Below are 14,268 nucleotides of genomic sequence, written 5' to 3' on the forward strand. Positions count from 1 at the left end.
CTGTCAGGTACCGTGGCTTTGTTGAGAGAACGATAGTCCACACAAAACCTCCAGCTGCCGTCTTTCTTTTTGACCAGGAGTACCGGACTTGAAAACGGACTACCGCTTTCGCGAATGATCCCTGCAGCTAACATCGTGGCAATCTGTCTTTCTATTTCTTCTTTTTGGGCGTGTGGGTACCGGAATGGCCTCACACTGACCGGTTCACTGTCAGGTTTCAGAACGATGGAGTGCTCTTTTCCCCGAGAAGGAGGAAGCCCTTGTGGTTCCGAGAACACTCTAGAGAATTCCTCCAACAAGGCTCGGTAGTATATGGGGGCACCTTCTTCACTTTCCTCGGTCGAGGCTTGTATTCCCGCATATTCCACAAACAGCCCTTCTCCATCCTGTTGTACGGTCTTCCAAAGGGCCTTGAAGGAGATGGCCGAGTTCTTCAAACTAGGATCTCTCAACAAGGTCACCCCTTCACCGCCCATCATAAAGGCCATTCTCTGCTCGCGCCAGTTTACTCTCGTGTCCCCCAGGGATTCCAGCCACTGCATTCCCAATATCACATTCGCCTCTCCCAACTCCAAAGGCAAGAAGCTAGTGATGAGAGTGTAACCCGGCAGTTGCAACCTCACACACTGGCACACTCCGCTTCCCCTTACCATTACACCGTTGCCCATACGCACCCCATACCATGTGGTTCCTCTAGGTACTATTCCCAACCTGTGAGCCATCGCCTTCGATATGAAGTTGTGGGTGGCTCCACTATCAATCATCACCACGACCTCTTCTCCTTGTACATTTCCCTTCAACTTCATGGTTCGCGGAGAGGATATACCGGCGGCGGACTGGATGGATAGCGCCGCAAACTCCGGGACCTCGACCAACTCCGCCTCGTGTTCCTCTCCGTCGTCGTTTCCGCACAACCCTTTGTCGTCCTCCGTCGCCACCAGGATCTGAAGCCCCTTGAACCGACATCGGTGTCCGGCTTGATACTTCTCATCACACCGGAAACACAATCCTTTCGCCCGACGATCGTTGGCCTCTGCGTCCGTCAGTCGCCTGAATGGTGGTCGTCTCGACTCGGGATTCTTGTAATTAGGGTTTGAGCTTTTGTCCCCACTTGGTCGTAACGATGTCGTTTTGGGCTCGGTTGTAATTAACGACTTATGAGAAGATAAACCCGTACCAGTCTGATAGGACCCACGTGACGAGTGTTTGTCCCCCGGGTTTCTCACTGGAGCTCGGCTCGCGACTTCCCAACCCGTCGGCGCCGGTGAATCGCCTTGTCCTTCCCAGTCTTCGACCAGTCGAGACAGATCCATCATTTTCTGCAATGTTCTCGGCTCGAACATCTTCACCCCTTTTCTAACCTTCGGTTTCAACCCTATCATGAAAGCCATCTCTAACACTTTCTCAGACACCTCCGGGGCGTTAGAGGCTAGTGCAATGAAAGCCCTGCAGTATTGCCCTGCGGATTCCTCTTGACGGAGTAGTAGCAGCCGTTCGCCGGCGGTTAAGTCGTGAGTCGTGGCAAAGTTGTCCAAGACTCTGTTTTTCAACTGCTCCCAGCTGAGGAAAGGGTTCCGTACCTTCTCCCAACAGTACCACGTGAGTGCATCCCCGACAAAACATACTCTTACTGCTCGCAACTTTTCCTCCTCCGTGAACTCCTGCAGCTCGAAGTGCTGTTCCAACCTGAGAACCCAGCTTTCCGCCTCTTCTCCTTCGAACAGAGGAAGCTCGATCCTTTGAGAGAGCGGTTCTTTCTCCTCCACCGGTTGGTTCCGTTGAAGGGTTTCTCCCACCTCCATCGTAGGGCTCTGTGGAAGGCGTCGTTGTGACTCCTCCACGCTTGGCTTTTCCACGCCGGAGACCTGAGAGTCATCCTCGTTCCCCTTGGACGTACCCCACGTACGTCTCTTTTCTTCCGCCATTCTTCTTTCCAGCTTCTCTAGCACATCCAGTTTTCCCAGCTGCTTTTCAAAGACGTCCAACTTGCCCAGTTGCTTCTTCATAGCACTGACGTCAGATTCCAAGCTCGACAGCTGCTGAACTTCTTTCTGAATGCTCTCCATTACCTTCTCTAACTCCTCCACCTTCTTGAGCGCCATCTAGATGATTGGTTTCCCAAGAACACTGCTCTGATACCAATTTGATACGTTTTGGTTGTTATTCTTAAGAACAGATAAGATGAATAAGAACACAATACTCTTTATTTAGAATAAGACAACAGTACAAGCCAAGAGAAATGTTTATGGAGTCTCTTCCCTCCCCCTTACACTCTTTACCAAATCCTCCACAATGTTCCCCATTCCCCCCACCTACTACATAAGTACTACTTGTGGTATCCCTGCCCCACCCCAAAGAACCGTTACAGCCTCTACAACACGACAGTGACACTTATTCCCTAATAAGACACATGACCCTCCCACAAGGCCCACTACACTACTGGATCCCCCTTAGTAAACTACTTAGCCACTTGGGCTTTTCTTCTTCCTTTGATATTGATAGAGGATAGGAGGATGTTGGACCTCAAATGTATCAACTTCAGACCGCGTCAACTCTTGTTCCTCAATCCTGATCAATGTTTCATGTCCTCTTCAGCTGCTGCTACTTCAACAAGGACGTGCATATAACTTCATCATCACCACTTTCTACTCCCACAAGTTCTTTCAAAATCAATACAGACACATCAAGTTTCAGACTAGGGATAAGGAGGTCAGTTTATGAGGTCTAGACATAAAAAAAACCCCACATACCTTTTCTTGGCTTTTAATTTAATGCGTTTGGTTTGGTAATTGTTTGACTTTCTAGCAGATAAAGATAGTAGTAGCCGCTGTTGAGACCATGATTTTAAAATCGTTGAATAGTAGTTCACACAGTAACATTATAACCGCCTAATCTTGTCAGTTGTAATCTGAATTGATTTTAGATATATATGTCTTTAAAAAATACAGAGAACATAGCCGACTAGACCATGTGGCATTCAGTTAACACAGTTAATACAATGACGAAACTAAATGAGTATGAGGAGTTTGGTACCTAATCGTTAATTCTCTAACATAACTCAAAACCTGTTCGGGCTCCTACCACAACGTCCATGCATTCGATTGAATCCACTGAATTTTCTTTCCTTATATAAACTTGGATGGTAACACACAGCATTGGCACTATAGCAAACACATTTTCTAAAGATTCTTTTTTCTATATCCAAATATTATTTGAGTAAGAATGATGATGGTAGGCTTAATTGAAGTCTTCATCATCATCGCATTCCTTTTTTTCTTTGTATTCCAACGTTTCTTCCTCCACAAGAAATCTCAGGGAAACCCTTTGTTGAAGAACTGGCCTTTCCTAGGGATGCTGCCAGGCTTGCTCCATCAAATCCCTTGATTAATTGACTGGACCACTGAGGTTCTTGAGGCCAGTGATCTGACTTTTGCTCTCAAAGGGGCATGGTTTACTGGAACAGACTTGTTATTTACGGCTGATCCAAGGAACATCCATCACATACTAAGTTCAAACTTTCGGAACTACCCAAAAGGACCTGAATTCAGGAAGATCTTTGATATTTTGGGAGATGGAATTTTAGCTGCTGATTCGGAGCTGTGGGAGGATCTAAGGAAGTCAGGTCATACAATTTTCCACCATCAAGATTTCCTTGAGATCTCAGTGAGTAGCAATGTAAGTAAGTTAAGGAAGGATCTTGTTCCTTTTCTTGATAATGCTGCTGAGGAAAAATCATCATAGATTTACAAGATTTGTTGCAAAGATTCATGTTTGATACTTCTATGGTTTTAATGACTGGTTATGATCCAATGTCTCTATCCATTGAAATGCCGGAAGTTGAGTTTGGTGAAGCTGTCGACCTCAGTGAAGAAGCAATCTTCTATAGACATTTGTGGAAGCTTTAATACTGGATTGGGATTGGTCTTGAGAGGAAGATGAGAGCTACAATGGTCACTATCAATCAAATGTTAGCAAAGATCATATCTTCAAGAAGAGAGGAGATAAGTCGTGGGACGAGAGAGGCATCAATGGACGTGTTAACGTATTATATGAATGTGGACACAACCAAATATAAGCTCTTGAAACCGAGAAGTGATAAGTTTATAAGAGATGTTGTTTTAAGTCTATTGGTAGCAGGAAGAGACACCACAAGCTCAGCTCTTACTTGGTTCTTATGGCTCCTTTCTACACATCCCCAAGTTATGGGCAAGATCCGAGATGAGATCAAGACAATGTTTGATCCTTCAAATCTTGAGAAGCTCGTGTATCTACATGCTGCCTTGTCCGAATCTATGAGACTTTATCCACCAGTTCCCTTGAATCACAAGTCGCCATCAAAGTTAGGGGTGTCAAAATGGGTAACCCGACCCGACCCGACTCATACCCACATGGGTATGAGACTTTCGTGGGCGGGTTCAACCCGACCCATTTATTGTAATAGGTTGAATTTATATACCCAAGTCCAATAATAGAAAATCCAATGGCTAAATGGATTATATGGGTTACCCATATATAAATAAAATAAAATAAAATAATTAATATTCAATACATAACATATTATATAAAATAGAATTATAAAACCAACCAAAATTTTCAATCTTAAAATAATAATATCTAGATATTAAAATAGAAAAAGCATCATAAAATTCTAAAGCCAAAAATCCATAAAACCAAAATAAAAAAAAACCATTCTTTAATTTAAATAAAAACCATTCTTAATTAAAAAAAACACTTGAATCTTCTTTAGATGATCCAGTCCGATTCTTTAACTTCATAGTTTTCATTCTTCATCTTCCGCTTCATTTTCTACAAATTATTTGGGACAAATAATCAAATATTAGAAACTTGGCTATAATAATAAAATTATAACAATAATTTTTCTCTTTGTATATGAAAAATTTACCTTTTTCATCACCTGTAAAACCAAATAACCAAGATCTAGTGCAAAGTAAGGCTTGAACATGCTTAGGAAGAAGTCGACTCCGGTATTTGTTAAGAACACGAGAACCAATACTGAAAGATGATTCTGAAGCTACTGTAGTAATAGGAATACTGAGCACATCCAATGCCATACGTGATAAAGCACCAAATCGATTACTATTATCTTTCCAGTAATCCAAAACACACATGTCAGGAAAATTCTTCATCTCTAATTTTGGTTCATCCAAGTAAATATCCAAGAGTGACTTTCCCTCATCCGAAACATTAGGAGCATCATCCAAATCAAACAAGTCCTACATTATGCCAACGTCAAACATGTTATCATATGACTAATAAATTATTAATAAAAAAAACTATGAATATTAAAACTTACGTCATCAAATTGTTCTCTACCATGTTCAGTGGAATGATGATGAGAAGAAGATGTTGTTGCAGAGTTCGTGGGCATCGGAAACTTGCACATGTATTCGCCAAACAACGTAGTCATTTTATCTCTCAAATAATTTACCTTTGCTTGACAAGTACTTGGATCGAGCTCATCGTAAAGACGGGTCAAGAGCTTAAACTTCATTCTAGGATCAAGAACAGCATCCATTGCAAGTATAACACTGTATTGTTCCCAATACTTATCGAACTTAATCCGCATTCTACAAGCCATTGCTTTGATAAGCTCATCACCGTTTGTTTCATTCTCTTTCAGCAAACGCTCAATCTTCAACACATGCCCAAAATAGAGATTAGATGTAGAGTAGCTTACCTGACATTAGTGTGGTAATCTTGTAGAATGGCTTCAAAATGTCACATATTTTTGATGCTCTCGCCCATTTTTCATTCGATGGACAACTCTTGTAGCTTTTATCAACCACCTGAAATCTATTAAAAGCTCGTTGATATTTTAAAGCTTTCTCGAGCATCAAAAAAGTTGAGTTCCATCTAGTCTGAACATCCAGAGACAAAACTACCCCGTTGCCACCTTCTACGCATTGCTCGAACATAATCCCTCTTGATTTTGAAGCTTTGACATACTTGACACTATCTCTGATCTTGGTTAAAGCACTACTAATAATCTTTAGTCCATCTTGCACAATAAGATTTAGAATGTGCGCACAACATCGAACATGGAAGAATTCACCTCCACATAACAAGTTGTCATCCAAATTAAGCCGCTCTTTTAGTATCTCTTGCATTGTGTCATTCGCTGAAGCATTATCTAGAGTAAGAGTGAATATTTTTTCTTCAATTCCCCACTCTTTGAGACAATCATGGATTTTAGTAGCCAAAGCATCGCCGGTGTGTGGAGGAGGTATGTCACAAAATGACAAGATCTTGCTATTCAAAGTCGAGTTTTCATCAACGTAATGGGCTGTCAAAGATATATAACCTTCACCAGAAATTGCTGTCCAACAATCTGAAGTTAAACATATCCTACTCTGAATCCTTTCCAACTCTATCTTCAGCTTATTCTTCTCACTCTCCCAAGTTTTAACAACGTCCATCGCTGCTGTGTTTCTAGTGTAGTAGTTGTAATCTGGATTTAGATACTGAAAAAACCCTCTCAGCTCTTCATACTCAACAACAGCAAAAGGAAGATCATGTCGAATTATAACCCTACTGAACTTCTCCCGAACAACACTTTGATCAATCTTCAATTTCCTAGTCTTTCCATCTGCATCAGTTAGTACATCAGCTATATTCCGATATTTTGCCTTCTTAATGCATCTCAGATGATGACGCTTCATAGGAGATGTTCCTGTGGTAGATTCAAACACAAGTTTATCACCACAATAGTTACACTGAACTCGATTCTGGTCATCGGCACCTTTTCCAATATGTGTAAAATGTTTCCACATTTTTGAAGTTTTTTTCCTTGGTTTACGAGATTTTTCCTGCGGCTCACCTCCAGCTTCATCACCTATTGATGGCTCGTTGGTTAGATCAATATCATCATCCTCATCCATCATCATCTCTTCTTCGTCAGCCACGTTTGACTCCCAATCATCCATATTATCTGTCCAAAAAAAAAAAATTATATATTAGTCAAAGTTATCATGCATGGCATGGGTTTAGTTCAGATAAAAAAACATGCATGGGGTTAAATATGAAGTTATAATATAATCTATCGGTTCCAATACAAGGACGAACACAGGAAGCCATTAGCCAGTCTATTTTGTTTTTACATACATCATAACAGATGAACATGCATTTATAGGCAAAAATATGATTAATTATAATCTAGTAATATTGCAATTACATACCCTTAAACGAAGACGTTGACATGCTTTCGAATTCAGAATCAGATGACAAGAATGAATAAGAATGAAAAAAAGCAAGAAGAATGAGATACAAGAAGCAACTTATGAAGGAAAAAGAGAATGATGGCTCCTATTTATAATAGTAATACATGAACCTTTGCCAGAAAAAAAATTAGTAATACATGAACGAAAGAATAAACGCTTAACATTTATTTTTAGATCATTTACATTTATATATATATTTTTCCATTTTAATTTTCAGCTAAAAAAGAAAAACTTCACATTTACTTTAGATCATTTACATATAAATTATTATTTACTTTTTTTTTGTTTTTACCAAAGAAGAAAACTTAACATTTATTTTAGATATTTTACATAAATTACTTGTAAGAAAAAGACGAACCCATTGGACGAACCCATCAAAACCTATTTATTTATATGGATATAAAAACTTAACCCATACCCGTTAAAATAATAGACAAACAGGGTAAACCCATGGGTTTTAACCCATTTTGACACCCCTAATCAAAGTCCGATGTGCTTCCAAGTGGACACACAGTTGAAGCACATGCAAAGATTATAATCTCTATTTACGCACTGGGAAGAATGAGATCTGTATGGGGAGAAGACGCATCAGATTTCAAACCAGAGAGATGGATTTCAGCCGAAGGAGTGCTAATTCATGAACCTTCATACAAGTTCCTTGCATTTAATGCCGGTCCCAAAGCTTGCTTGGGTAAGCATTTGGCTCTCTTGCAGATGAAGATAGTAGCTGTGGACATCATACGAAACTATGACTTTAAGATCGTCCATGGTCACAAGATCGAACCAGTTCCTTCTGTCATTCTCCGTATGAAGCATGGTCTTAAAGTTACAGTCAGTAAGAAGATATGATAGGCTTTGAAGTCTACGGTAAACTATATATATTCTCTTTTTAGTAAGTGATCCAGGTCATCCTTAAGGTGTTACGTACGTTTTGGTGTTGTTTCTATCTTCATTTTAGATATTTCAAGGTTTTGGGTTTTCCTTTACTCATTTAAAGTGAGATAACTATCCAACTACGATTAGGATCCGGTACCACGGTTTCTTTTCTCTATATTAACGTGGCTCATGGTGTTGTAAGAGCTCACGATATTTATTGAATTTACTCAAAAGGATTTCAACTATAAAACTCGAGTGTTCCTAAGGCATTTGAAGACTAAGAATCAACTAGTTCTTAAACCCGAGATAGAAAATGTTGTAAGGACTCCAGAAGATTTTAAAACACAAACAGAATACACCCCTATTGAAGAGCCTTTTCACTTAAAAGCATTTGGGGCGATTGGTCGCTGTCACTGTAAAACTAATACAATTAAACAATTCGAAATATAAATAATAATAATAATAATTAGTTAAATTAATTAAAAAAATTATGCTGATATTATCTTTCAACATCAATGTCTCACACACAAATCTCAACTCACCTACCCAAAATGTAATCACATCTTGAATCTCTAGCTCACGTTCTCTGCGTTCTATTGTCAATTAATGTCATATTATCAGACCACGTCAACTCTTGTTCAGCTGCTGCTATATCTTGTGGTAGTAGAAACATGAGGAGAATATATACATGTACTTGTGGAAGCTAAGTCACAAGATATTTCAAAAAAAATATACACAAGAGAAATATAAAGAATTCGTTGACGCTGTTTGACAAAAAAGAAAAAAGAAAAGAAACAGTTGACTCTATTCACCAAAGAGAAAATTAGAATAGTGTTGTTATGAAAACAAAAGAAAGCTCGTGTTCGTTATGGTGTTGACGTTATATGTTGAGACCAATTATAACATGTTTATCTAAACAAGTCTTTGGATGCACTAAGAGTAGACAATAAACACAATGTCTAGGAGAAAAATAAAAATTATCCGAAAACATATCAGAATCTATATCGAACTTTATTTTATATATGAGATACAACATAAATTTTACCTTAACATTGTAAACGCTAGGATAAAGAAAATGACTAGCATAATTTTGGAGTATTTTACTGTATATTGTTTGTTATTTGAGTTTTAATTTTGAAAATATTATATTTAAAAGGTGATCTTTTTTAGAAATTTTTACTAATCAATTCACTTTACTGAATTACCAATTGTATATGGTATTAAAATTGAAAAAGTTGCAAAAAAAGAAGTAAATATGTTTTTTTTTTAACAACAAACAAAAAAGAAGTAAATATTTAAAATATGAAAAATAACAAAATTTAGAAAGCTAGCTAGCATAAAGAAAACGTGAAGGTCATTTTCTAGTTGATTTTTAAATTATGGTACATAGCACGTGCCACAGTTAATCCAGCAGTTAATACAAGACAACAAATTAAATGAATTCGGCTTTGAGTCTCTATTAAAACCCCAAATTTGGTTCGGGCTCCTACTACAACGTTTATGCATTCAGTTTAATCATTAGTTGTCAACATCAACATTAGCACAAATTACTAAGATGTCGGTGTCCTTTGTTATCAAATACCTTTTAATTATAAAGGGTTATATATCAAACCAAGTTAATAAAGATACCTTGTTCAAGAAATCCTTTGTTTTAGAATGATGATCTTAAGCTTACTTGAAGTCTTCATCATAGCATTCCTTTTTTTCTTTGTATTCCAATGTTTCTTCCTCCACAAGAAATCTCACAAAAGCCCTTTGTTCAAGAACTGGCCTTTCCTCGGGATGATTCCAGGTTTGGTTGTCGAAATCCATCGAATATATGATTGGATGGTTGAGGCTCTTGAGGCCAGCGATCTGAATTTAGTTTTCAAGGGAGCCTGGTTTACTGGAACAGACTTGTTACTCACGGCTGATCCAAGGAACATCCATCACATACTAAGTTCAAACTTTCAGAATTACCCTAAAGGACCTGAATTCAAGAAGATCTTTGATATTTTGGGAGATGGAATTGTAGCCGCTGATTCTGAGTTGTGGGAGGATCTGAGGAAGTCAAATCACACCCTTTTTCACCATAAAGATTTCCTTGAGCTCGCGGTGAGTAGCAATATAAGTAAGTTGGAGAAGGGTCTTATTCCTTTGCTTGACAGAGCTGTTGAGGAGAACATAATCTTAGACTTACCAGATGTGTTTAAGAGATATATGTTTGATATTTCCTCGATTTCAATGACCGGCTATGATCCAATGTCTCTATCCACTGAAATGCCGGAAGTTGAGTTTGCTGAAGCTGTTGATCTCGGTGAAGAAGCGATCTTCTATAGACATCTCAAACCGGTTATTTTGTGGAAGCTTCAAAAATGGATTGGGATTGGTCTTGAGAGGAAGCTGAGAGTTTCGATGCTCACTGTCGATGAAATGCTTGCGAAGATCATATCTTCAAGAAGAGAGGAGATAAGCCGTGGGGAAAGAGAGACATCAATGGACGTGTTAACATATTATATTAACGTAGACACGATCAAATATAGGTTCTTGAAACCGAGAAATGATAAGTTTATCAGAGATGTTGTTTTTAGTCTGTTGATAGCAGGAAGAGACACCACAAGCTCAGCTTTCACTTGGTTCTTCTGGCTTCTTTCTATGCATCCCCAAGTTATGGCCAAAATACGACGTGAGATCAACACAAAGTATGATCCAGCAGATCTAGAGAAGCTCGTATATTTACATGCTGCCTTCTCCGAAACTATGAGACTCTACCCACCACTTCCCTTTAATCACAAGTCACCGTTGGAGTCCGATGTGCTTCCAAGCGGACACAAAGTTGAAGCGCATTCAATGATTCTAATTTCTATGTACGCACTGGGAAGAATGAGATCTGTATGGGGAGAAGACGCATCAGATTTCAAACCAGAGAGGTGGATTTCAGGAGGGCTAAGACATGAACCTTCATACAAGTTCCTGGTATTTAATTCCGGTCCAAGAACTTGCTTGGGTAAGTATTTGGCTCTCTTGCAGATGAAGATGGTAGCTGTGAACATCATACAAAACTACGACTTTAAGATCGTTGAAGGTCAAATGATCGAACCAGTTCGCTCTGTTATTCTCAGTATGAAGCATGGTCTCAAAGTCACGGTCAATAAGAAGATATGATTCTTAGCTTCTATGGTAACTATTACTATTCTCTTATTAACAAGTGAAGCAGCTGCACAGCCTTCTTAGGCTCCTCCTTGGGCTTTGCAGGCTGTGCAGCTGCTTTCTTAGTTGGAACTGGAGGGACAGCATCGGTCTGTTTGGCATCACCTAACACCTTCTTGAAGTTTGGCTGGTTCACCATTGTCCAGAAGTATCTCTCAACATGAGGGAACGCAGATGTAAATTTCTTGGTCATCACGGTTGCAAATCCCAAGTTCAAGTTGCAGATGGTTACGATATCAGCAAGGGTAACAGAGTGTCCAACAAGGTAAGTGTTGGAGGCGAGATGTGTGTTCAAAGCCTCAAGTCCCCTCTTCAATGCAGAAATAGCTGCTTCCTCAGCCTTCATTCATACAAAACCATTACAAAGATGAGAACAACGCTAGTCTACGATTAGTATTAGAGTGCAAGGGGTGCATAATTTTAAGCACAGAGAGTATATGAGACAAGAGATAAAAACTATGGTAAGCTTACAGGAGCAGAGAAAGGAGCATAGCCCAATCTTGGAGCAAACCACTTCAACATGTTAGCATCAATCTCCAACGAGGAGAAATCAATCCATTGCTCAATCTGAGCCTGAAAGGTCAATCCATACACATATACATTAACAAAAACGTGTAAGAAATAATATAAAGGAAAGCACGACGATAAACAAGAGCTTACGTATTCAATGAGGGAGGATCCGTTCAAAGAGTTTTCACCATTCTTACGGCTCACTGTATTGGGACATCAAAATAGTCATTATGTTAAATACTTTCAAACAATGAATCATGTAACACAGAAAGAAAAAGAAAAAGAACTTATACCATATCGGGCAATGGCATTGCTCTCAAAAATGGCACCTTCAGGAGTCTCAAGCACAGGAACCTAGTAAGATCATAACCTTCTATCAGCTAAGAAATCAAAGCAAACATCAATCAAAACAAACACCTTATGGAAACAGATTCCACACCTTTCCAATAGGGTTCATCTTAAGAAACTCAGGGGATTTGTTAGTGACGCCCATCTGAAAATCTGCAGCCTCCTCGATCTTCACACCTGCATACTCAGCAGCAACGAGTGCCTTAAAGGCACCTTTGTTTCCCTTGTATGTGTGCAAGACCTAGCAAGGTTCCCAAAAAACTCATGAGAAATTGCATAGTTACACTCAACAAAATCAGTTTCTCTATGCAACACACAAAAATCCAATTCTCAAGATACACAAAGAACAGATGTATGTTAAAACAATCGTACACGGCTCTAATCAAACGTATAATGAGCTAAGGAAATGATGAATCGCGTTTCATAGAAACTTACCAAAGCCATTGCTCAAACGGAGAAGATACGAACTCGGAGATCTTCTGAGTTCAGATCTAGTACCAAAAGAAAACAACAAGTAAACGATGAGTCGTCGATCAAATTTCGAAATGAGAGAAGCGATAAGGAGAAGAAGGTGAGAGATGGATTCTTACGAGAGAAGCTTCAGCAGATTTTTCCGAGAGAGCTTGAGCAAAGCGAGAGAGAGAGAAGGATACAAAAGCGGCGGCGAGGATAGTATAAAAGAGTGTATGTAAAATTAGGGATGTGTGTAGTCGGCTGGCTCTCGAGAATATTCCTTTCTCGTTAGGTTTTGGTTCTGTGTTCGGTTTAGTTTTTTTGGTTTTGTTTATGAAATGTGGGTTTGTTCTGGTTAACTGATTATAACTTTTTAATTTTTACCATGTTTATTTTCTACAATAAAAATGTCCAAATTTTACTAGTTCTTTTTTTTCTACAAATTGGTGACTGGTGAAATACGTTTCTGGTAACTTTCCTAATTTTGTATGCTTATTATGTCTATTTTTTTTTTCTTTTAACATCATATTCCAATTATAAAATCTAAACTTTAACCACTATATTTCTAAACTTAAACTGACATATTTTGCTTTAATTATAAAATCTAAACCCTAACTACTTTATTTGTAAACCCAAACCAACATATAATTTCGTTTTGATTGTTAAATCTAAACCTTAATCATCTTATTTGTAAACCCAAACCGACACATAATTTTGTTCTAATTGTAAAATCTAGACCAAGTCTATATTTAACTTTCCTTAATTAAAAGTATACAGAATTTGTTTCTTTAATTTGTTTTGCTTTTTAATTTAATTTTGATTTATTTATTAAATGAAATAATGTATAGAGGATTCTGATCGGTTGAACCTAAGTATTTTTCTAAATATATACAGTTACTAGCATATTTAATTTTGTGTTTCCATCTTTTTGTATTTGAAATTTTGAATTGTTCCACCTCTTTATACGCATTGTTAACATATTTCATTCATAAAACAAAAATTACTGTCATTTGTTTCAGTAATTTCCCTTATTGTTTTGTTTTGTTTTGTGAATGAATTACTAAAAAGAGATTCATAAATTCGTAATGATTGATGAACATTTCATTTGATGAAACAAGCAGAGATGGTTCTCTTTTGTTTTGTGTTTCTTGTGAACCTTCAAAAATACTTTATATTTTATCATTAGAAAATTTATTAGATTAAAATTTGATAATTGGTGTGACATTGAAGTAAATTTCTCAATTCTAAACACGAAAATTTTAAAACTTTTTCGTTTATACTATAAAGTAAAAACTAAAATTCTACATAACTGAGAAGTGAGAACTAGTTGATCTAGTGGTTAACCTCCTACTTTTTTTTAGTCAAGGTTAGGTCATCTCCAATGCAAAGAGACTCTTATGGTCTCTCAACATTATTTTAGATATAAAATATGTTTGTTTTTAAGTTTAGAGACCCTTTAATATCAATAAAATTTAGATGCCTCCAGTGGTAGAAACCACATTGGTTTATTTAAAATTTTAAATAAAAATTAATATTTTGAAAATAATATTATTTAAATAGATTAAATTTATATTTTATAAAACTGAAAAATAATTGCATTTCATAAAATTTAAACAAACATGACATAAAAACATATGAAAAATAAAAATACAAA

The 14,268-nt window shown here is 37.7% G+C and overlaps 2 protein-coding genes and 1 pseudogene across 2 annotated transcripts; 2 read left to right on the top strand and 1 right to left on the bottom strand.

Annotated features, from left to right (window-relative positions):
- LOC109125545 lies at nt 3,223-8,087 on the top strand (annotated as a pseudogene).
- LOC104700904 (alkane hydroxylase MAH1-like) lies at nt 9,452-11,278 on the top strand. Its single transcript, XM_010416507.1, has one exon. It carries the CDS (start codon nt 9,771-9,773, stop codon nt 11,256-11,258), a length of 1,488 nt encoding a protein of 495 aa, XP_010414809.1. The 5' UTR covers nt 9,452-9,770; the 3' UTR covers nt 11,259-11,278.
- On the bottom strand, nt 11,185-12,884 carry LOC104700903 (probable elongation factor 1-gamma 2). Its single transcript, XM_010416506.2, has 7 exons — nt 12,752-12,884; nt 12,597-12,652; nt 12,253-12,402; nt 12,107-12,167; nt 11,964-12,016; nt 11,775-11,876; nt 11,185-11,643 (listed from the first exon to the last, which is right to left on the bottom strand). Exons 2-7 carry the CDS (start codon nt 12,603-12,605, stop codon nt 11,284-11,286), a joined length of 735 nt encoding a protein of 244 aa, XP_010414808.1. The 5' UTR covers nt 12,606-12,652; nt 12,752-12,884; the 3' UTR covers nt 11,185-11,283.

The sequence above is a fragment of the Camelina sativa genome, chromosome 7 (genome assembly GCF_000633955.1).
Source record: "Camelina sativa cultivar DH55 chromosome 7, Cs, whole genome shotgun sequence".
NCBI classification, from domain to species: domain Eukaryota; kingdom Viridiplantae; phylum Streptophyta; class Magnoliopsida; order Brassicales; family Brassicaceae; genus Camelina; species Camelina sativa.